This window comes from Dermacentor variabilis, chromosome 10 (assembly GCF_050947875.1).
Source record: "Dermacentor variabilis isolate Ectoservices chromosome 10, ASM5094787v1, whole genome shotgun sequence".
Lineage (NCBI taxonomy): Eukaryota > Metazoa > Arthropoda > Arachnida > Ixodida > Ixodidae > Dermacentor > Dermacentor variabilis.
The window spans coordinates 83,611,000-83,635,168 of record NC_134577.1 but is presented as its reverse complement, the minus strand read 5'-3'; the positions used below and the strand labels follow the sequence as shown (position 1 = coordinate 83,635,168).

Genomic DNA, 24,169 nt, shown 5'->3' with positions numbered 1-24,169 from the left:
TTTTTTAATTAGACAATAATGTTATTTTACTCATCTTGTGGGCCGAAGAGGAAAAAGCCGCAAAAAATTTACGCCATATTTGTACGCATATGTCCATCGGTTTGCTTAAAATAGACCAATCGTGCGCTTCTATTTCAGCAACGTTGCCAGAGTGTCAGCGCAGCGCGTTGGATCTGTCCGCGATCGGTCATTGGCCGACAGACTGGCGGTCAGAGTTGACTCGGTGACTGGTATGCGCCGTGAGGTCGGACGCAGAGGGTGATCAGTGACGGCAAGCATAGTCTTTGCAAAGTTCCTATGATTGCGCCGACGATGGACCGTGAAGTGGTTGCCTTGGACTACTCCAATCATGGCAGGTAAACGGAAACCGACGCGACCTGAGCGTTGCACCGTGATATGCAGGCCGCGGCGACTCGGGTGAACGACACTTTCTTGAACGTACTGCTGTGATCGCGCACCATCAATTTTGGCGCGAGGTTTCGTGCATGCATAATTCTATACACGTACCACCGTAAATCGTAGTACCAACGCTTGCACATAGCCGCTTTCGAAGTTCGATCGCAGCGGTAGGCTCTAGCTGTTGCCGTTGGAGCACGTCCACATCCCATGACATACCGGTTCTAAGAACCCGCTTTGTTTCGTGGGGTTTTGATTCGTGAAACCGCACGGTATCATTATAAGGGAAAGTTCTGATAATCTAGTAGCCACAGTAATATTTTTTTTGGTATCTACGAATTTACATTGCTTGTTACTGAACCGAAGCCTCGCTTATCGCCCCGCCAAAATTGCCGTTGAGCGCGCCAAGTACTGGCGCCAACTTAACATAAATGACCCGCGGCACACCATTCGCATGTTGTGTTTTAAAGTAACCACAGCAACTGGATACCGTCAAGGGACAGATTTGCATTTTCAGCGTGTGAAATTTTAATACGTGCTCGATGAATTTGTAAAAACCCGGCGAACGTTGGCGCCTTTCTGTACCCGGTTTGCAAAGCCGGTATCCGATCGTATTCGCTTTCCCGTTAGTGTGGTTTTAATTCAGGCGGTGGAGTAATGACAACGCAATGTCTCTAGTGTATTTTCATTAATTTTTGTAGAGTTTATTCAGACGGCGACACATAACGTTCAGACACTGGCGCGAAAGAGGCGGTTCCGTCGATACCTCGATATCCGCTCCCCCTGTGCTATTTGTCCAATGTAGTCTACATCTACTTTCCTGCCTTGTGATGCGACTCAGTAACCGAGCTCTTTGTGCACCTGTGCATCGGCGAGGCAGGTGCCTTAGGGCGATGCACTTCGCGGCAAACCCAGCAGCCGTCGATTGCGTACCGGCTGTGCCTACCGTGAAACGACCCGTTGGTGTCGCGAATTTTGTGCTCAGTCAGGATGCGTAGATCAGCGCGCGTAATTTTGAAGCGATTCGCACTCTTTGGGAAACCTCGTGCCCTTATCGTTCGTTCATTCTGTATCTGAGCTCCTTCACGCCAACTTGGGTCACTGGGTGCGTGCATCTACAGCATGTGACAGTATAATTCTTGGCCGATTCACCAGAAGGAGTATGTACCGCAGAGTAGGTGCCCAAATAGACAGGAGGCAACAAGGGAAGAAGCCAACTACACAGATGTGATGAAGTCCACATCGAAAGCAGCCAATCGTGGAGAAAGAAGTGCAGTGCACAGCATGGGATCAGAGCGTGCATTCAGTAAAGAGCGTTGAGCTCCAGTTAAGTGAAGGTGATGTCGGCAGCAGAAGATCGAAGAATTTGGCAATGCGGTGTGTTGTTACATTGCTTTAACACTAATCGCATTAGCATTCATAATGAAACACGCTCTGTCGGAATTATTTCTATTAATATCATTAGAACATGTTACCGGATAGGCACACTCCTTAATATACCCAATCATTGTGCTGTTGCAGCAAATTGCATTGGGTATTCTTTGGCTGTTTTTGTATACTTTAGTGGTCGTCCTCAATGTCTCACCATTGACTTCTTTTGCACACTATGTTCCTGAATCCTGTGGCAATAAGGAGTGACGATGCCGTTGCATAGAGCTCATACAGCATCCTTGGTGGATGACAGTAATCACGACATTTTAGCATCAATTTATTGACATCAGCACAGTAGCCTATTATTTATATGTACTGGATCTAAACTGTGCATACATCATCATTGCTTTTGTATGCTTCATTTATTGTATTTGTTTGCACCATGAGAACTCTCGATCACTCCAGAGCATTTGTAGATATGTGGGTTGTGCACTCTGTCGTGTGCCACAAGGCTTGGCCTCAACGTGCATGCCTAACGTGTCCTGCTTTTTTTCTGCTTCTTCTTTCTGCAATGTTCTGCACAGCAAGAAGCGCAGCCCCCTACAGGACATATCAACCAACCAGCCACCAAACAAACGGCGAAGGAGCTTTGGCAAACGTTCCAATGCCAAGGCGGTGACAGGAACAGACATTGAAAATGTTGACATCACGGCAGACAGTGATGACAGTTCGTCATCGCATGACAAGTGGGGGGTGGACAATCGTGTTCCAACTGAGATCCTAGAGGATATGGGCATTGATTACCTAGAAGATGAATCTCCGCAAACAAGCATTTGTACAAAGCCACCATCACCACCACGGGCATCACGCAAGTTTTTGAAGGTAAGCAACCCTTTGCTATTTATTTTCATCTGGATTTCCAGGAGTTGTGCAATGGATTTCATGAAATTGGGGTCCCACCATTGCACCCTGTTTATCTCTTATACACAGATATGTCACCCTTGAGGTGCCATTTAAATCGATCCATTGGAAATTTACTTTCACCACATTTCTTGAATACTGAGAATATCGAAGTGTGTATAGCTGGCAGAATGGATGGAAAATATTCAATTGTTCAGTGAGCGTTGTCAAGTTTTCAGGATACGGACTCAGTGCGAGGACTGTTACAAGGACGTTGGATGTGAGAACAACTATTTCATGTCTAATAACTTGGGAAATACCTACGCAGCCAGTAGAAAAAATATGCATGAGGGAAAACATCGTGAAAGATTATGACAGAAGTGAACCCGCCTTGTGACAGCCTACTGACAGCAACAGCAAGCAGACCCAGCCATCTACCTTCCAACACGTTTTACTAAAACGCTTTGCGCATACAGCCAGCTTCCACTAATTCGAACCAGGTGGGACTGACAAAATTGGTTGAATTATCCGGTGGGTCAAATTAAGCAAGATACCGAAAAAACACAATACACACAACTGATTCATTGACGGTATTTGCCCAATTCTAACATGCCCCCGAATCAAACGCGCCAACTTTCTATGTGTCCAAAGGAGAAAACTAACGTGGAAATGACGTTAAAGTACCAAAAAAGTATACGTCTAATGCGCACTCGATTGTTTAGCAAGAAAAATGGGAAAGGGTCTAATTCGGGCTGCAAAATGGCAGCCAGTTTTCTCAAATCTTCCCCTCGGTGCACCTTTGATGTGCGGTAAAGCACCGGAACGCCGCGAAGGCAATTCTCGGTCAAATTGTCTTGAGATTTAAACAAGAAAAGAGGACGCCCTTTAGAATCGGGCAAATACCGTGATCAGACACCAGGAGCTACAGTTCTTGCTTGAAAATTTTCCTAGTGCAGGCCGAAAAATGGACGTCTTAGACAGGAAATGACGTGTGCTTTTCACATTCACTGTCCGCTAAGCCCCACGGAATCAAACATTGCCACTAAAGGGTCACTATTGAAGTAAACTGACGGTCAGGCGCATGTTTGCTGACTGGTCAAGTTCCATTTATCCGGCAAAGGCCAATTTTAAAATCGAAATAGCGAAAGTTTGGGCCCATAAAAATGCAGGGGTGCCGGCCAGGATCGAATTAACGAAAGTCTACTGTATCCTACATGCTGCACACTTCCATAAGTATTTCCAGGCACATGCGACACATTTTAAATATTGTTATGTTCATCAGTGCCCTTGCTTTTGATGCACTAGCTCTGCAAGCGCAATTGTGCACACATCTGAATGTATAAACCTATATACAGTGGAATCTCATTGATACTGTCTTCACGGAATGGGAAAGTAAAACGTGTCCTCCGAAAATTGTATGATCCAAAACAAGCTTCAAAAGGTATGAAAATAGGTGTACCCAGTCACAAACTTAATGGTAAGGTTTGTGTGGCGGCGAGTGATACTGCTCTGCATAGCATGGTATGCGGAGCAGCATCACTCGACGTCGCACTAACTGCAGCCAACAAACTTTTACACAGCAAAATTGAAATAGCTCGTCAGCTTGCGCTGAACTTCCTTCCTTTAGTGTCCGGGAAAAAGTTCTTCTGGGAGTAAAAAAAAGGAAAAGAAGCCGCCATTTCCTCACTAACTGAGCAGCGACGCACCAACAGTCGGCACGTCTTAACACATTGTTCATGGATCATTGAAACATTATTTAAGCTAGTACACTGGAATCTAAAATTGCGAATTTTAGCAACACCAGTAAAAGCCCACTTCTACAGTCATATCCAATTCCATGTGAAAATGCGATCGCAATAACCCTATGAAAATACACTGCTCCTATGCAACGTTGGCCGGTAAAAGATGGTGGAAACATATTTTGACAATAAATGTATAACGCAGAATCGTATCAACAAGTTTCCACTGTATGTATTCTTAGTCGCAATGTTCAGGGAACAGCCATGTTTACATAAAGGCCTCTCTTGCCCTCTTTTCTAATGAGGCAGCTGAACATTATTCAGAACATAAAATCAAGTGTTATAGTTTCCTGCGGTGTGTTATACAGTATGACAGATTTGAATCTAATCTCTTTGTCACAATTGGATTATGTGCACAGGCTGAGAAGGGAGCCGGATTGGGTTGAACCTTAATACAAAACTTTCTCGACATTTATAGTGTAGGATTAAAGGTACATCAAAAGGAAAAAGTAAATCAGTTTATGGTGACAAACAGTTCTTCAAAAACTATTTTCGTTCATTTCTTGTTAAAACCTTTAATACGAGAAGTGAAAATAGAAGCAAAAGTTCTGTTTTCAATTTTGCGTCAACTCCAGTCTCTGCACGTCAGTGTAACATCTTGAATTTAAGTCATATTTTTGTATTTTGTTGTATTTTGACCTTTGTGACTACGTAAAAGTTCCTGAAACTTGCAGAGTTCAATCTTTGGCTTCTCTAGAATGCAATGCAATCTGTTTTAGCCTATAAAAGTTGCCTATGTCTGGGCTGGTGTGGGAACAGAAAGACTGGAGCCACCCACTTTTTGTTTTTGCCTGTTTTCCTCACTCACTATGCCTTCTTCATAGTAAAATGCGATTCTCTCTCTCTCTCTCTTTTTCCAAGAAGCATAATTTACCGAGATAGCATGCCTTATCTTTAGGTGTGTGCGAATAGTAAATTTTCGATTTTATTATGAATATATATATTTTTCTAAATTGGTTTCGTATATCGAATTGAATATGGAATATCTGATCACTTCTAAGCAAAGTAATATTTCAAACCTCCCGTGCAGTCTGTTTGGTAGCAGAAGGCTTAGTTCCTTTGTTCAACACATTTAATGCCATTATCAACTGGCTTTCAGCTCATTTGAAACGCCTGAATATGAGAACAAAGGAAGTGTGGCTGTGTCTTGTATGCTATGACAATGACAGTAATTCAACAAACAAAAAAGCGTGTCAGCATATGCACATGGAACTGAAGTGCTCATTGAAGGAGCGAAGCGCATTACCATACAATACCACATGTCGTAAAGGGATCCATGCATGGTGACATTGCCCTAATAGAAATAAGCAGATTTCCCTAAGTCGTGGAAGAAAATTAGCAGGTTGGCTAAGGCAGGATGTGTGTTTAACAACTGGAAACTGTTGTGCATAAACGATTTCCTCCGTGCGTTCACACACGAACTTGTGCATCTGCACAACTGCATTTCTCCTGTGGACACAATCACCCGGAAGACTCCACTTAAGTGAGCCTTTCCTCCCAATTAGATGGCAAAAAACTCTTTCCTTCGCTTAATTAGTATTCGAACGAAATGAATATTCGATGCCGTCGAAAAGTTAACTCTCGAATCAAATAGCTGGAATGATTCGATTCGAAATTTCAAGTGTCTGCACACACCTACTCGTTTTCCTGTGCGCACAGTTGTCGCACTTAAACCTAAATAGGTTTTTCCGCAGCGTGGTCACAGTAGTTTATGGCTGAAGCATTCGACCTTGTTTTACTACAGTCATGTTCATTTCTTTTGCGCAGGGACAGAAACGTGATGCCCCATCTGCATCAGGTACGCCACCAAGGACGGTGCCAGACACCTTCACACTTCACAAGCGAAGCAAACAGGACCCTAGCAATGGCAAAGGTGGGCATAAGGATGTGTTCACACATGTTTCTCGAAATCTTAACATATATTCGTGCACATTTCCTGTTGAAAAATTTACCAGCTTGAGTCATTTCTTACTGGCAGTTACAATGGTTTTGTTTGTGTGCGTGCATGTGTGGTTCAAAGATCAGTATTATGTAAGTGTTTAAGAAAAGTGCAACAGTTTATTTGAATGTTACAAATGAGGACTGGTTGTAACGGGAACATTGTGTGCATGCATACATCATTGCCGGAGGTCCAAGTATGTTTACTACGATGTGTACGATGCCTGATAGCAATTTCTCAAAGCATCTCAGAACAGTGTCTTGACAAAACAATTGTCTGGTCATGTGGCATTTTTCATGACTAAAGTTAAGAGAACAGATCCAAAACAAATTGTTGAACATCTGAAAGCATCACCTGGGGTGATGCTTTGGGAGATGTTCTGAGGTAGCCTTTGGAGTAAGTTTGACCACCTGACAAATGTTCAAAGCATGCTGAAAACTAAGTACACAAACATTTTATGTTCCACCCCACCTAAGGCTGCCTTTTATTCTGAATCAAACTCACAGCCCTGTGGTCAAGGCTGAATGCCATAGTCCTGCAAGAATGAACCTACTTTAAAAGAAAAAATATGTGTATATATTTTGTACTTTTTGTTACACCAAACACAGTACTATACAAGTCAATGCTAATAAATGCCTTGCATGAACACACACACACACAAATAAAATAAAGCTTTGTCAGCGCTTTCTGCTAAGTATGAAACACTATACACAAGCCAGGCCAGGCCTATCAGATGGGTGTAGGTGAAAGTGCATGTAGGAAGAGGTTGGTAACAATCTAGCGTGTCCTCCTTGCCGTTTCTGAACTCTACCTGCCTGTGATATTTGCAGACCCATTTGAAGACTTTTCAGATGAGACTATCCTGGAAATCTTCAAGTGGCTGCCCAAGCCAACGCTAGCCATATGTGGTCGCGTCTGCCGCCGTTGGATGGAGATAGCGTAAGCAACAAGTGAACATCATATGCCTTTGTTCACAAATTCGTCGGGAATTTCAGCTCGGAGCTTGCCTCAATGCCAACTTTGCATGTGTCATTTAGTTACAATACTGCTGCTGTTCATTTTTCTCAGTAATGCTTTTGAGCACTGTAGTAGCGATGTCCTTGAACCACTGAGAAGTGTTTAGTTTTAATTCTTTCATTGTCACTCCTTCAATAGCCCAGGCAAGGCCTGCAATAGTCGTAAATAATGAAGTAAATAATTAAGCATGTTAAAAATAACCTAGGATGTTTTTTGTTAACGTGCATGCAGATGCAGCATGTTAGGTTTGAGGTAAGTGACTGGATTAACCACATTCCAATGTACTCCCTATTCAATTCCACTGCTCAAGAAACGGGCATGGTTGTGCTTTATTCTTGGCATTATTGACATTAGCGATCATTAAATGAGGCATGCATAATTTGTGTACAAAACAGGAGGTGCATGTGCCTTATCTGACGTCCTGGCTCTCAAATCTAGGTTTGACGAAAGCCTCTGGCGGCGGCTTGACCTCAGCAAAAAGCACTTGGGCCCCGGTGTGCTTGGGAATGCGCTCAATCGTGGCGTCGTCGTCCTCAGGCTAGCAACAGCTGAAGTAAGTGTTTTCGGGGAATGGCTTTTGCCCACATGAACAGAGTGCATTTTGCAGCCGTCGAGACTAAAGCCCCTCCATACACGTTTCCGCCGACCAGGTTAAGTACCGCCAACCTGCCCTCCTCCTTTACGCTCCTCTCCCACTCACCCCCTTAGCTTCCGGCGTCAATCGGAACTTACGTAGCTGCAGCTTCCTGTTCCGAGTGGAAGTGACGCTGTTTTTTAGCGTTGTTTACTCTCGCGCCGCTGAAGAGGCTTTAGTTGCACGAGCTGCGGTTGAAACTGTGAATGCGATTCCATCCAAGAACCACCGCCTACTGTAACCAGCGACCTGCTCGTGTTCGCTGCTTCGCGTTAACCTGGGACGGGTTGTGGCACGAGCGACAACGTACAGTGGAATGTAGTGCCTGGGCGCTTGGAGACCACTGACGTTTTTCGTGCATTTGGACAACAGTGACCGCGAGCTACTACTTCAGCGGAATACAACAGCTTGTCCCCTTTGCATTCTTCTTATGGTGACTGCCACAGCTCTGCTAAGCACGCGCGGGCGTCTCACCATCGTCTAACAGCAGTCAAAGCGGAAATTCCCGCAGCGCAACTCCAGGAAGCGGAAACGCCGGAACCGGAAATTTTTAAACCGGAAATGCCGGAACCGGAAATACCGGAACCGGATTTGGTGTGAGGAGAAAAGGCGGCGCACAACAAAGGTTGTCGCTACTTAAGAAAGCGGCGGTGGCGCGTAGATGGAGGGGCTTTAGTCGAGACTGCAGGGTTGTGTGTGTCATGTATCACTAAGGAAATATTTAGTGCCAAAATCCAATATGGTTAAGCCTCGATATAACAATGTATTAACGCAATAGTGTTAAAGAGCCCGTGTCACAAAAAATCCGGAGTCCCGCATGGGCGTCCAGCGTCCTGTGTCGTATGTTGTTTCGGCAAAAAGATTTTTGAACCACACATACACAGGCCGTTCATGTGACGCAAGGAATTCACTGAACTAATTTAATTTCTCAAGCTAAAATACGGGGGAAAGTCGTAAACTGCGACTTACACACAATTCACAGACATGATTGTTCTCTGTTTGTAATTTGAACGTATGAGAAAACTTAATTCTGTTACGCGAAAACTCAAACAAACCCCTTTTCCAGCGTCCTTACAATGCATAAACTGGAGACGGCATCCGCCATTTGCACATGCTGGCGGGTAATTATCTGAGTCCACAGAGCAGCGCGCCCGCTTCCTAGAAGCGCTTCCAGATGTCACTTGCCTCCACTGCATCACGGCCCACGCAAGAGGCCGCATTTCGACCAGAAAGCCTGCCTTCATGCATAGTGATTGCTGCGAGCGTTTCCCGCTAAACATTACGGTTACATACGCTGCAGTTGCCAGGAAGCGTGAGAAGCAGTCGGGGATCTTTGAGTGCTATCGCGTTCCACTCTTAAAGGTGAAGCTTAAGCGTCCTCCAAATTTGTTATCTTTTTATAACTTGTCTGTAGAGCAGTGTGCATTTCGAACCTCAGTATAATGAAATCTGTTTCCACACAATTTCAGTAGCCAAATTACACTGCTGCCTCGAAGGAATACCGAGAAAATAAATGAAAACTTCTGTGGACACAGATGGTCAAATTGTTAAACCACAAGCACCTGCTTGCGAATGCACCCTGAAATTGTGCTCCATGCTACCTAGAGTGGCTGCCAAAGCGGAGCAGCGTCATGTTCCGTATAGAGTGGCTACACGGAATAGTGGCTAGCCTGGCTTCATACCGTCGATGTAAACATATCGTCGACATAGCATGAAACTGTATCTTTCATCGCTGACTCTCAAATTCAACAAAGTGAAATTTTTTTTCTTATTATAATTTACTTTTTCCAATTGCTCGATATAAAAAAATTTGCAGCCCCTTCCATGCGAGAAAAATCGATTGGCGACTACTTATCTTCATAGAAGATAGAATTTTCGGCATAACGAATCGAATTGCTGATTTTAGTAACTTCGTTATATTGAGCTTTAACTGTACGCACTCAATTTGCCCAATCGTAAAGACACAAAGCATGCAAAATTTTCATTCACAGAATGGAAATTTATTCTGCCACCATGGCCTGTCGTACAGCTCCTCGTCAGTGGGCAGTAGCACCTCTCTCTCAGCACCATCCAGTTTGCTTGATATTCCTTATTTCTTGAATTGCTTTGTGGATGGTGGCACATGCGTCGAGGAGCAACTTTGCATGCTTGTCCAGCAACACACGCAGGTCTCCAAATTTCAAGAAACATGCGATGCGGCTCTCTTGGCCAATAGCTTCAGCATACAAAGTAACTTTTTCTTAGGATGGAGCTTTCGTAAGGCAATCGTCACCTCACTAGATGAAAAAGCATTGTCACTATCTTGGGATGACAGTGGTGATATCAGCTCTGATGGTAGACATTAGCCAACACCCGAGCATGATTTTGCATATTGTCTCTCGTTGTAATGTGCATTCAATTATTGCACTCATTTTCCCAGTAAATAGGGGCTCGTTAAGGCATGGTAAATACAGCAAGAGTTCATCCTCTGGCTATAGCGTTGTGCTGCTGAGAACGTGGTCACGAGTTCGTTTCTTAGTTCACAACAGCGATGTTCCAATGGGAACTATGTAAACCATCTTGTGTACCTATTTTTACTGTTTTACTGTACCTATTGTGGGCGAGGTTAATTTGGAACTTTCTACTCCGACATCTATCACCTTTGTACTGATGTTTTGAATTTGGATTTCCTTTAGATCAAATCACCTATCTTCACTGACGCACCCATGCTGTCCTACCCAGCTGATGAAAGGTAATTACGGTGACCTGCATCTGGCATACCAGTGTGCATGTATAATATGTCCTTGGCTCTGTGCAATTCTCCGTTGCAAAAAAAAAATATGCCTAATTATAATGATAAATCAATCGGTCACTTTATTTCCGCTTCAGAAAGAAGATTAAAGGAGCCAAACTTACTTTGTTGTATTTATTAGTCCGTCATAATGGATGTCTGCCTTCACAGGTTAAATTGCTCGATAAAAGAGGGGTGTGGCATGTTACCACTGGGTGAGCTAAATCCCACAGCACATTGCCCAATGACTGTGAAGGACCATTTCCTGCCACACATTTATCAGCGAGATGACTGCGTTCTCTAATGCAGATTTTAACGCTAATCCTTTATCGCTGCCGTTATGCACGCAAAAGTAGCACTGGAACAGGCTTAGCAGCATTTAGTGAGCATAACACTGGAGCTTTGCAAGTCTGAATTTGTAAGAAGCTTGTCGCTGTTAAGAAGCCGTGTTTTCTAAATGATGCAAAGAGCACTTTACCCTAGCATCAAGTGACAAGCTTTGCATGTAATCGGAAGCTTGCTTGCAGCGTTCCCTCGTACATTCACAAAATGCCGATAAGGCAGACAATTACCAAGAAGAAAAGGTCGGAGATCATATTTTGTGACAATGTGCTTGTCTCTCTTTCTTTCTTTTTTTTTTTTTAATGAATATTCTGCTTATCTTTTGTGGCTCTAGGTGGCCTGGCAGTATGGGTTTGTGGAATCATAAAGGGCAAAAATGACGAACAATCTAAATTAATCAGTTTAGGGTACGGCCCCAGGATGAAAAGAACCCCCTGTCTGCATATGCACTATTTATTATGGCTGCAGTGAGACCGCAGAACAAACACTACAGCTTAGTTGTCACAGTTTGCACCGAAGCAACCTTCCTTCTCGTGCACCAGGCCAAGTGCTCTGGTGTTCGTGGAACGATTTTCAACATAGCATCCAAGTTACTGTTTCAGCAAACCATACTTACTCAGAACCTAGCAAAACAAGAAGGAACAAATATCAGATACGTTTTACTTCCTTGATTTGTTTTCCTGTGGCATGGTATATTTGTGGCCGCAAGTCGCTACCCCGAACGATGAAGCTTTGGGCCTTGCAAGCCTTTGGTCATGTTGCGTCTGGTGCCGCGCGCTGCCTTTGTCTTGCACAGCTGGCCCTCGTGCAAAGTTCAGTACCTCGACCTGAGCATGGCAAGCATCAGCGAGGACGCCCTGTGTGAGCTGCTGGCTAGCTGCTCCAACCTCAAGAAACTCAGCCTGGAGCAGTGTAGACTAAACGACCGGGTTTGCAGGTAACTGTGGTGCTGCCCTCCCGTTGCAATTGCATCAACTGTGCGGTGTGCCTGCACGGTCGGTGCAACCATTGTGCCGTTGGCATGTAAAGATTGTACATGATACAGTCTTACTAAGAGGCAACAGAAAACTTGCATGTATGGTTTCAGCTTGCTGCCCATAAATGATAGAATAAGGCAGAAAAACAGTGCCGCATAATTTGGTGGCGTGTTCCCCATTTCTAACATGCCCCAATATGCTTCACCACACTTTAATGGTTCAAAGTAGAAAAATAACATAAAAATGATGTTAGAGCTCTCCCAAACAAAGTAAAAATCGGAAGCACACCTAATTTTTTTGGAAAGACAAACATAGCTTGCCTCTGATTCTTTGAAAAAGGAAATACAAACTGTTTTTACAGAATGTAACCTACTCTAACAAGCTGTTACGAACACAATATCGGTTTTATGAATCTCTAGTTTCCTTCCGGATTGCGCCACTCAGGCAGTTTTCGCCGATTTTATTTGGGGAAAAAAAAGCACTGGTTAGCATACTGTAATAAGTCATTGTGAGATGCCATTTTAGCTTTAAAATGTTCCTGAGGCATGCCAGAAATAGCATTCTCTGTACCCTAAGTGCTGTCATCCTGCGGGTCAGGTGCATGAGGGATGACCAGCAAAGTTCGAATTATCCGGCAAATGCTTATTTCAGGACCGAAATGAAGAAAGTTTGGTCCCATGGAAATGTGCGGGCTCCAACCAGGACCTTTGGTGGGAATCGAATCAACGGAAGTCTTTGAGAACAGAAGAAATTAACGGAAATTACCGAAAAAAAATTCGCACTCCGTAAGGTTTGTTGGCAATGATGTAGTGCGTTTTCATAAATGTAACATGTGTGGACTGGGCATACTTGTTTCTACGTGCACATATGCAACAACACATCTTGGTGCCATTTTAGTTTGGCAGGGGAAATAAATACTTTTTCCCAGTGTGTTGTGAAAAAGATGCACAATTATCAATCTTGCCTCCTGGTTGGAGAGCACTTAGTATTATTTGTGGACAATGATTATTTTGATTTCTTGAAAACTATGGGATTTTTTTCACGGGTGCCGCTAGATACCATTCTAGTCAGTGCCAGACAGGAGAGTTTTTTTGACGAGGGTGTAGCTGAGAGTGAAGTGTACTGGTGAGCTTATGAGGGTTGTAGTTGCCAACATGCTTGTGTACCATGTGGGACGTGGTTATGATAATGGCAATGCGCAGCATGCCTTTTTTCATGTAAATGCTTTTCATTGCAGGATGATTGGAGCAAACCATGCCTTGGAGAGCCTCAACATGAGCATGGCAAGTGGCTTCACGCACTTGGGCATCACCTCTATTTGCAGGGGCTGCAAAAGGTATGTTGGCAGCTCCTTACTAGTGATACCGCTTGCACGACTTTTAACAAGCTGGTTGTACGTTTAATGAGGGCACATACGCATGGACATGTATATGTAGCCAGATCTAATTCAAAAGAAAGCTTCAAAAGACGACATCTAATGTGCCCGCAAATTTAATGCACATGCAATTTTCGTAACGTGAAAAAATTAACGTGCTTCATTATTTTCACAATTGGGAAAGGATAAGAAAAAAATAAAAGTGCAGAATAGGTTTTTACAGAATGGAGAGTTATTCAAACTCAATGTCTATTCTCATCACTGTCAGTGGACTGCTAAGTGTTGTCCCCATACCGCCCATTGCATTTGATATTCGCATTTCTTGAATGGCTACGTGACCATCGTCATCAGTCTAACGGTTTACATCTTGACTGACACATTCGCCAGTTCATCCTGCAACTATTATGCAATGGGCGATAGGCAAGCTTAATAATATTTATACGGCATCAACCTTTGCCGAGTCTTGTTTTCTAATTGTGCTGCTAATCATAAGAACAGAAAATTGCATGAGTTAGTCCTTGCATCTTCCTTTGCCAAGAAATGCGTTTTCAATGTCTTGGCAACGTCTTATTAGGCTGGGCAACCTCTGACTTCATCTGTTTCAAATGAGTTTAACATGAAATGAAAGCTCATGTCTAACTCACTTAATCAAGAAAGTCATGCTGAGAATCTTTCTGTTTGAGCCAAGTCGTCCTTCCTTCCAGTTTAACATCCTGGAACCTTGCTTGGACTAAGATGACTACGGCTTGTATCGACTCTCTTGTGCTGACTGCAACACCCGTGCTGCAGGAACTGAACATTGCGGGTTGTCGCACTGAGATCACCAATGACCGTGAGTGTTCCACCCTTTCGTTGAGCAATCTAGTTTCGGGCTAGACTTGGCGTACCAAGGGTAAAAAATCGCAAGCTGTGGTGTTGTCGCACTAAACGTCTAAACCTTGCAGTTTGCGACAGCTGCACAACTGAACAGTGCTGCTACAACCATCGGTCTAGTTCATATATCTGGTCTTCGGCCTGATTGCTCACAATGGCTATTGGTACGAACAATAAACTGTGCAGATCCTAGAGCCTCGAATCTGTGGCCATGCGAGCATCTAGGCAGGAGGGCGTGTGGCATTTGCTCCCGTGTCACAGGACCGAAGCGCTTTCTGAAAGCCAGAAAGCCCTGCCAGACAGGTGCATATTTTCTGTGCTGCAAAACAATGTGCAGGACACATTATGGTCGTATTGCCGCGACGTGAAATGACACAAAGCTTCCTTGATGGGAGGATGTTAATTGTTGATTGCATACAGATGAGAATAAAATAAAATCTGTATGCATCGTGGATCTCACTGCACGGCGTTTTGTTGGGCCATTTTAACAAATCTTCACTTAACATGGGTTTACAAGTGCATTAGATATGTCCTCTATATTGTTGTCTGCTTTCGCTGTCTGTCGTGAACGTCGACAAAGTAGTCACGTCTTCTACGGTACCAAAGTTCTCTAGAGAGGATACAGTCAGTGGTAAGCGCGCAGCTTTTTTCCAGGCATGCAACAAAATTCACAGCCTACCTATTTACCATTGCACTTTCAGATGTGTGTACGCTCGTAGAGCGGTGCCCACACCTTTTGGAGCTAGACCTCAGCGATGCCACAGAAATCAGCTGTGATGCCATGCGCGCCATCGTGAATGGCCTCCCCGAGCTGCAGCATCTATGCATCAGCCGCTGCTATAGCATCGCACCTACTACCTTCCTGTGAGTACTGAGAGTACCTAGTTGGCTTCCTCGCTTCGTTTCGTGGTTCATGTCGAAACGGCACATGCTACGAGAATGAGCGGACACAGTGCTGCAAAGTTCTGGAGGCGTACCAGCTACTGAGAAGAGAATGTTTTCCTTCTCGCACGTTTCATTTTCACGTAGGGGTAAACAAATTTCTCCATTTGAATACTTAGTATGGTCTAACCTTTATTATCTTCAAGGGGCACCGTGGCATGTTTATGGACGTCTGTAGGTTTTGCAGTAAAACCTTTAGCTGAATTCCTGTCTGCGCTTCCTGTCCTTTCTTGTAGTGCATGTTTTGCACAGGCTGTTTCGACATGAACAGACACAAATTTGTGTGTATTCTTCTCGCGATTTCAAGAGTTTGAGGCCCCATAAGATGCCTGTGACAGAGCAATAAGAAAATCCGCCTGCGTTTCTAAGGTATGTTGTGGGGCATTCATCATTAACACATGCTGGGTACAGTGCACGGTAGGGTGGTGGCGTCTAGTGTGCTGTGTGAAGCTGTCGGGCGAAATCAAAAACTCTAGACAACTTCTGCGACATGTATGCCATATATACATCATTCAGAAGCACGACATAGGCAGTCGAACCCACTCAAAGCAATGTTCAAATGCCACAATAATTACATTGTTATAACCGATAATTGTTATAACTAGGTTGCAGGAAAAGGACTAACAGGACAGACATCAAAACATTTTAATTAGACAGTTTATGCTTTTTTATGCATTCCTGGCCCTTGCGCCAAAAAACAAACTGTTTTTTGTCACCATGATCATTCTAATTAGACACAAGGGAGTACAGTCAGATTCACTTGTAACATTTCCAGTTTTTTTCATTACACACATGTAACAATGAACAGCCACTGCGCTGTGAGAATTTGTGTGTTCTATACAGTTGAACCCACTTATAACAATACCGGTTTTAACAATGTATCTGTTATAACAATGAGAAGCTGCTGCACTGTCAACTTTTGTATGTTTTCCATGGTGAAATAAACCGCTTCAATGCCCTGATACCACATTATTGGTTATAACGATGAAGTTTGGCTGCTAGTTGTCCGTGCCGAAAGGTAATGAAATGCGAAATCCTTGCAAAGACAAAAAACGAGAAATTCGAGCTGCTGCCTGATGGGCCGCCACTCCAACAGCTGCCGCATGCTCATTTTCTAGCCATCTCCGTGCGCCTCTCTCCCATTACCCTTCCACCCCTCCGAACACGAATGAACTGCGTGCACAGTTCCCCTGCACCCACAGCTCTACGCCACCCCACCCTCCTAAACACGAATGGACCGCGCCAACTGCACTGCTTGCAAGTTGCTCGCATGTTGCTCGCTGTTGCTCAGCGCAGTTCTGCAAACGGCTTAATCGCTTACGTTAATCTTAATTTGCGTCGAAATCATTCCTGGCCACCTGGTTTCTCGCTGCCGAAACGGATGATGGCTGATCCGCCCGCTGATCATCGGCAGTGCATGACAGTGCCGGTGAAAAGAAAGCGCATGGCTGTAGATTCGGAAACCAAGTGCTTCTAACCAATGAGGCGGTCGTCGCAACTGTGTTTTCATCAGGTAGCGACGGCAGTGATAACTTGGTAGGGAAGGCTGCGTCAAAGTTGTCCTCACAGGAGGCCTGGCAGATGATTCTATCCCTCCGGGGCTTCATTTTCGGAAGGAACCTTCCGCTACACTACGTGCCTGGATACCTTGGAGAAAGATGTCGGCAAGCTTCACGTAAAGCATGCAAGGCTGACGGACTTGGGGTTTTCTCGTGCAAGCCAGTGAGATGCTTGTGGCGATCTCACCTCGGCATTTCATCTGGATTTCTCAAGCTGACAGGCTGCTGTGACAGCCTTCTCGCAATCTTTAAAAGGCCCCTTTTTGGGGCCACCAAAGCGATGCCTCGGCGGTGCTTGCATGTCACTTGCCACCCGTGGCCCCTCTTTGCAGTTGTTAGAGCCGTTTCATTCTTTAACGCCGACAGCCGCAGCTTGTTACACGCGATCGGAGCGCCCAGGAAGCAGTTAAACGAGTGAACACAATCAGCAACCGGATGGAGGAAGGTGGTGGGGAGGGCCACAGACCTCCCTGCCATTATAGTTTGCTCACAACAGCTCTGCCGTACCCCTATGTTTTTTTTTTTTCATGCAACCCGGTTATGCCAATGGTCGGTTATAACAATGGAATTTTTGTGGCACCTGAATATTGCTATAAGTGGGTTTGACTGTAGTGTAATAAACCAATTATTACAACATTCCCATGCCGTGTTATTGTTGCAAGTGTTAAATCTTGACTACTGAGTATTGTAAGTAGATTCCGTTGTACCTACAGGCACCAAAAAGGCTCATTGATCATCATACAACACGACAAACATATAAACTGAAACAGCGCACTTGCCGTGAAGGCAACGCCTTTTTTTGCACAAAGATGACGGCACTAGTACACTGGTGTATGTGCTTCCTTCACAAGCAGTCCTTGATCACATGCTGTACCAGCAGGCCAGGACGACGGAAATCAACATGGAATGCAACAGAAGCAAATCTGTGCATGCAATACATAAGCACTGAGGGAGAGCACAACTTGCAGGGGGACAGCATGGGGTCCTCTGCTCGTGTCTAGATATGCAAGCATTCTTCTGGCACTTTTGGTTTTGAAAGCGAACATTGCCAATAAAAAAAAAGGCAGTTTTCACTCTTTCAAAATTTCTCACAAAACACACCTTACTGGTTCTGCCCCTGTGTGGGGGAACTCCTGTGAGGTTCACTTGCAAGGTCATTGCCCTGGGACGGCGCCTCGGGGACCACAGCTCACCCACGTTTTCTGTCCATTATGTGCAGCACACTGTCGCAAATGCCATCCCTGCAGCAACTCGAACTGTTCGGCGTGCTGGGCGACAACGCACTGCACGCAGTCCGCAGGAGGCTGCCGAACCTTGACATCAACAAGCAGCTCTTCTCGACCATCGCACGCCCGACGACCGGCATCCGCAGGACTAGCATATGGGGCCTCAAAGTCCGCGACTAATGGCTGCTCGCAGTTGGGGCACAAGTGCACTTCATCATAGACGCCCATGCACTGGCTTCAGCATTCTTGTGGCACTCGAGAGGGGGTGAACGGGATCGAATGGAACAGCTTCGAACACTCTTGCAAAGCTTGCACATACGTTGGCAGGAGCATGTTTTGAGCCGTCCCAAGTGTTCCCATTTGCCTGCCTGCAAGGGCCGTTAGGTGCCACTTTTAGACTTGCTTTCAACTGCAGGACATTTCTTAGTTCGCCTTAGCTCCATCCAGGACAGAAGTGCTGACTGCCTTATTTCTTGCATGTGCCAAACTGTGACCGCATAGATAATTTTGTTCCAAGTGTCCCAAGCAACTTTTGTAATCATAGTGGTCTTTAACTTTGGTGTCGCTGATGTGCCATTCGTGAATCACTGCCACAGCAGTCCTCCCAGAGCAATGTGCTGCAAGATCTCTAATGCTTACCTAGTTTAGTACTTGTAGTACTTTTTTTTGTCGCACAGTCATTAACTTACTTTCTAATTCTATAAGGTTAAGAACGGCGTACCGTGGAAAATGACATCTACCAAAAATGTCCCAAAATTTTTGTGCTTTGCTTTGAGGTCGTGTGAGGGGGGGAAAAAATTGGACTGGTAGCAGGACATTTTCTTTCCAGTCGGCCATTTGGCAAGAGCTGTCAATATTTTGCATGCGCACAGGTCGAGAAACGCTCGCAGACTCTTTGCCCGCATTCGGCAATTCGCTCTCCGCCGCGCCTCGGGCTCCACCGCTATCGAATACATCGTGGCCTCCTTCCGGTGGACTGCCTTGAGTTCCCGACGTCTCCGTGGACAGGTGGCATGAACGACTTGTCAGTGCCGCTCCCTCTAGTCGAGTGCCCTCAACTCTCTCCTTGCAGGTCTTTCATGCTTTGTGTGGTGAACAGTTTCGTGGTGCGCTCAGCTACGGCACTTCCCCGTCGAACTCAAATGCGCAGCTCAAATGCTCTGGTTAACTGCAGCCAACACATCATGTCTTCCTCTCTTGGTTTGCGTTGAAAGTGAGACCACAAGCCCGGCGACATGTGTATCTATTACTGTAAATAATGTGTCAGTGTGGGTAAGTGTGCATCAATCCTGGCCCTGAAAGACATGTCACTGGGACATTGGAGTCAGTGTTAACGTCGAGCACATAGTTGAAGCTAGCAGTGAAATGTGGGAAGATGCAGGTCCTTTAGCAGGCCACTCGATAAGAAGTTGACATGCTCTCGGAGCAGTACTTGTTTTCTGTTCACTCACAGTTGTGTTGTAACCACAAGGTGGTCCACTGCGTGTCTTTCGGTATTTGGTGATGTGCATGTCATGCCAAGACGAAACCATTTGGCTGGCACTGTGTTTAAACATGTGTATTTGTGATACTATAAGCCTCTGTGTCTTCCACTGGTTGAAGACTGTCACAAACCTTGTTGCAGGCTCCAACTATGCTCTTTCAATCAAACTTGATTAACTTAAAACTGATCATTTACTAGCTATACGTACCTTGCTGGATTTAGTTCCTGTTTTCATCAAGCAGAAGATCAGCTGCGCCATTTCTCACATCTGCAGTCGTGGACAGCATACATACATTTATCTGTCATACTTAAGTGCAAGTACTGAAGAAAAAAAATTGCTTCTAGTGTACCGCTCATGCATAATGCACCATAAATGACCAATGGAGGCAGCACCAATGCAAGTTCACTTGCCGAAATAGCAATATCTAAACTTGAAGGGAAATTGTTGAACCTTTTGTTCCGGAATATGATAATGTGCGTCTACCATGCATCCTTGCTTCCGTCGTTCTAACTGGGAACGGGAACTGATATGCGTGAATTTCAGTTATTTTGTGTGCTGTTTGTTAGAAAGTGAAGTAGGTTTGTAGCCTGACAAATGCTGCAGATGGCTTCATTAGAGGAAGCAGGCAAAAGTACACAGGACACCCTTGTTACCCTGTAGTCATTGTTTCGTCTCTTCTGAAGGTGTTCTGACATTGTTTTCAACCTATGCCAAATTTACTGTGTAGTTCAACAGCACATTCTTGCAAGCACAACCATATATTGCTGTTAAACTAACCTAATTTATGGACACAATGAAATGGCTTTCTTTAACCGCGGCATGCACAACGTCCTTTAGTACGGAAGTCTACTGAAGCACTGTTTTCTTTAACGCGTCGTACTTGTGATTCATCTAGCTGTAGCCGTCGGGGGCCAAGCTCCAAGCTACGCCCTCAAAGGCGACAGTGAGGAGCATGTAGACTGTAGTGTTTTGTCCTGCTTTGTGTTAAGAGTATCGCAGTGACATTGAAGCCTCCTGTTTCAATTATGTTTGTCTCCATAGTTTTATCATCAAATGTTTTGCCTGCGCGATTGAGGCTACGTTCTTGTGCTCACCCATTCATTGGTTGTTTTTAGTATGACTTGCTTCAGCAGGGATCAGCCTGTGCTTGTGAAGGTTTGGCTGCAATTTTTTAACACCTTATGATTAAGGCTAGTTATGTGAAGGGAGCAGATTTAATCGTGGCCCAGCTTTCTGAGAGTTTAACCGTGGATGAGGCACTTCAAAAAACTATTTGAATAAAATTTGCATAGTTCATGCATTTTCACCAGGTGATCTCAACAATAGAATAATTTTTTTTTTCTATGATAAATGTTTTTTATGATATCCAAAACAGGATGTTCTTTGTTTAGGGTTAGCTAATTAGCTAATTCAAAGCAACTTTCAAGGCCACCTACTGCACATGGAATCGATTCGGAATGTTCATAGTGCGTCGTAAACTATGAATTGTTGTTTTAGGCCATTTTGAAACTATGTTATAGGTGGTCAAACTGAGGCATAACAAATGCCCAACTTGATATGTTTCTATTAACAAGGTGGGCATTTTTTATGACTAAGTTTGACAACATATAACTTCGCTCGAAAATGACCTAAAACAATTATTTATAGCTTACGACACATTGGTGAACATTCGGAATCGATTCAGTTTGCTGTATGTTACTGTGCAAGTTTCTGTTAATTAGCTCGTTAGGCCCTAAACAAAGAACATCCTCTTTTGGAAATCATAAAAAATATTTATCATAGGAAATAAAAATAATTGCATTTCTGAAATATGCTGGTCAAAATACATTAACTGTTCACTGAAATTGTTTCAAAAATGAAAAAGTAAATTAAAGTGCCTCGCCCCACCTTAAGGGAAGGTTACTCATTACTGGAGTTCAAGTTTCGTTCTACTTAGTAGCACTTTTGCATTTCGTTCATTGCCATAGTGAAACTATATTCCTGGACACTTTTTCCTTGATATGAAGGATAAAGTTATGGGGTGGAGCTGGTGCAGATGTCACCCAGGTAGTGTGGGCAAGTGTGTTCATTTCTCTTGTCTTGTGTAGCTTGTTCACTTTGCTGCTAAGGCAGCTACAGTCGAATTCACGTAAATGTTATACATCATTGGCTTTATTCGCTTGAACATCCATTTCTTGTTCAAGTTTTTCATAAGTGAATTCAGAAGGATAGCTGGATTGCAAGCCAGCGAACGACGGACGTTCACCATAACACAGCCCCGTTTTGCTTTTGAGAGATGCTGCATAAGACATGCACCATCATCACTATGTGGGAACACTCGAAATTGCCAGGAAAATTTGTCGTGTTATAGAATGCTAGCATTTCAGTTACAGGGCTATGTGGACCACACATGTATTTCAATTCTATAGCTTTGCTCTTGCGACAGTCGACAAGTATAGTTGCATGCATACCAACTTTTACGATGTTATTGTAAAATGCCCATTTTAGTTTGTTTCCGGCTGTCATATTGACAATTAATTTACGATTTTACACTTGCGGCAAATGTATGATGAAATCTATTTTTTAAAAAAGCCAAACAAGGACCCTGACCGATTTCTCTGACCGATTTTTTCGTCGTCCGTATGTGGGCGCAGATCAATGTTGTGATCATCGTGCAGAACACCTGTTCACAACGTCTCAACTGAACACTTTTTTTAATTTCATAGATGAACAGTTCAGATATTGTGTAAAAAAACAAGTTCTAGTATTTTTCAGCTAATGAGGTTGGCAGGTCTGTAGTTGCTATGGTCCCATGACTTGAGACACTTATTTATGGCAGTGTTGTTTGTTCATGTTAGTCATGGTCTTGTCGGTCACAATGATGTCATAGCTGGATTCACAAAGCCAGGTTCAAAGCGACAGAAGTTTCATCTCCTTTGGTTGCTGGAATTCCTATTCGAGTGAAAGTGGGCTCATCTGTTCACATTCGTCGGCCCGATGTTAACTGTGCATTCCAATATTTACAAGTGTTCATCTGCCAACATTTTGAATGTTCTCCCTGTACATATATTCTGTCAGAATTCACAGTGAAACAAGAACGTTGTCACCATGACTGCGAGCAAGTACCAATTATAGGGTGTTCTAATTAAGTCACTGAAGTGCCATTTCTATTTTACTGATTGCCTCATTACTATTAATAGAGTTCAGGGCATTGCATTACACTTCCATGTGCCTATACTGTTTACCCTCCATTCGTTCTATGTGCTTACCCTCCCCCTCCCCCTTGTTTTTTGTATTGTCTATTTTTAAATGTTTCATAAATGTGTATTGTGGCATCATGTTTCCAATACATTGCTGCAGTTTCAGATTACTGCTCACACATGTTTTTTAGTCTGAACTGAGTGGTGTAAATGTGTGGTGTGTATTATATTGTGTGAAAGCATGTTGGAAATAAAGATAATTGAGTGTTTGAACAAGCATTCAGCTTTATTGTGTTGGAGCACCCGAGTCAAAACTAGGCAGCAAACTTGTGGAGCAGAATAGTTACTCTATTTTGCATTGTCACCTCTAATTTGGCTATTCCTAGACTGTTTAGAGAAAAGGAACTTGGCAGTGCACATATGTCGGGCAGGTATATTGGGTGAATAAAACCTGCTCTCTCTCTCTTTTTTTTTAACAGCTTGCTCTAACCCTAATATAACATTTGGAGGGGATCGTACAGCAACTACGTACTACGACCATTCAATACACCAGGCGTCTTTGTGTGTGTGTGCAGTGCACATAAATGTTAAAAACCTGACAGACTGTGCAGTTCTGTTGCATGAGCTAGAGTATTTGACACCAGAGAAATTACTAGTGTTGCCCAATAAGTTCCCTTCCACAACAAAAAGATCCGATACTGGTGGGGACACCACCTTGGAAGTTCCTGAATCAGTGCACCATGACGTCATGGGTTGTCATGGCATCTGTTTGCGTGTAAATTTATCAGTGAAGGTCAAGTGCATTATTTTCCAAAAGATGCAAAGACTGAAACCTCACAAGTTTCCGAAGCTTGAAAGAGCCCTTCACCAGGTATGGCCATTTTTAGCTGACAAGCGCAGAGCATACAATGCGTGCTAATGATCGCGTTTGCAAAGAATTGCATCTCTACGCGCCACGGAAAGGTCTGAAATTTAAATCCGAACGGCGTTTTCCCTTTCCCCTGTGACAACTGTGCTCTAAGCCGGACGGTGACGTACTCGTGTCCGCAGTGTGGCGTCGCTCTTGGTGACATGTGACTTCGATAATTATTCAAAGCAACATCTGTTATTTGTGTGATCTGTTGCTTGAATTGACGAATTGAAGTTTAGAGAAATAATAAAACACACAAACGGAAGGTCTACACGTTTTTCTTTTTTTTTTCCCCCATACCAAAGCAAGAGAGATATACTTCTGCTTCGTCTGCTTGTTCCCACGGTCGTGCAGTCACGTGTGCAGGTACCAAAACTACGCCATTTTCTTCTACCGTGTCCCAGCGCATGATTGTGCTCTGCGATCTGCTTGTTCTTCCTCAGTATTTGTGTAGCCCTGAATTATACCACTAACCA

General features: G+C 44.0%; 1 protein-coding gene across 3 annotated transcripts; it reads left to right on the top strand.

Moving 5' to 3' along the window:
• Positions 1 to 161: 161 nt before the first annotated feature.
• On the top strand, positions 162 to 23,712 carry Skp2 (S-phase kinase-associated protein 2). Of its 3 annotated transcripts, none has more exons than XM_075673055.1 (11): positions 162 to 356; positions 2,352 to 2,649; positions 6,234 to 6,339; positions 7,236 to 7,344; positions 7,861 to 7,975; positions 10,732 to 10,787; positions 11,965 to 12,105; positions 13,383 to 13,481; positions 14,225 to 14,352; positions 15,095 to 15,257; positions 18,993 to 23,712. In XM_075673055.1, the coding sequence occupies exons 1-11, from the start codon at positions 298 to 300 to the stop codon at positions 19,135 to 19,137; spliced, it is 1,419 nt and encodes a 472-aa protein (XP_075529170.1). In that variant the 5' UTR covers positions 162 to 297; the 3' UTR covers positions 19,138 to 23,712. The 3 variants fall into 3 exon arrangements, with proteins under 3 accessions (XP_075529170.1, XP_075529169.1, XP_075529171.1); XM_075673054.1 differs by having other exon boundaries at positions 163 to 356; positions 18,114 to 19,133; XM_075673056.1 differs by lacking the exon at positions 162 to 356 and adding an exon at positions 1,611 to 1,773 and having other exon boundaries at positions 18,114 to 19,133.
• Positions 23,713 to 24,169: the final 457 nt, after the last annotated feature.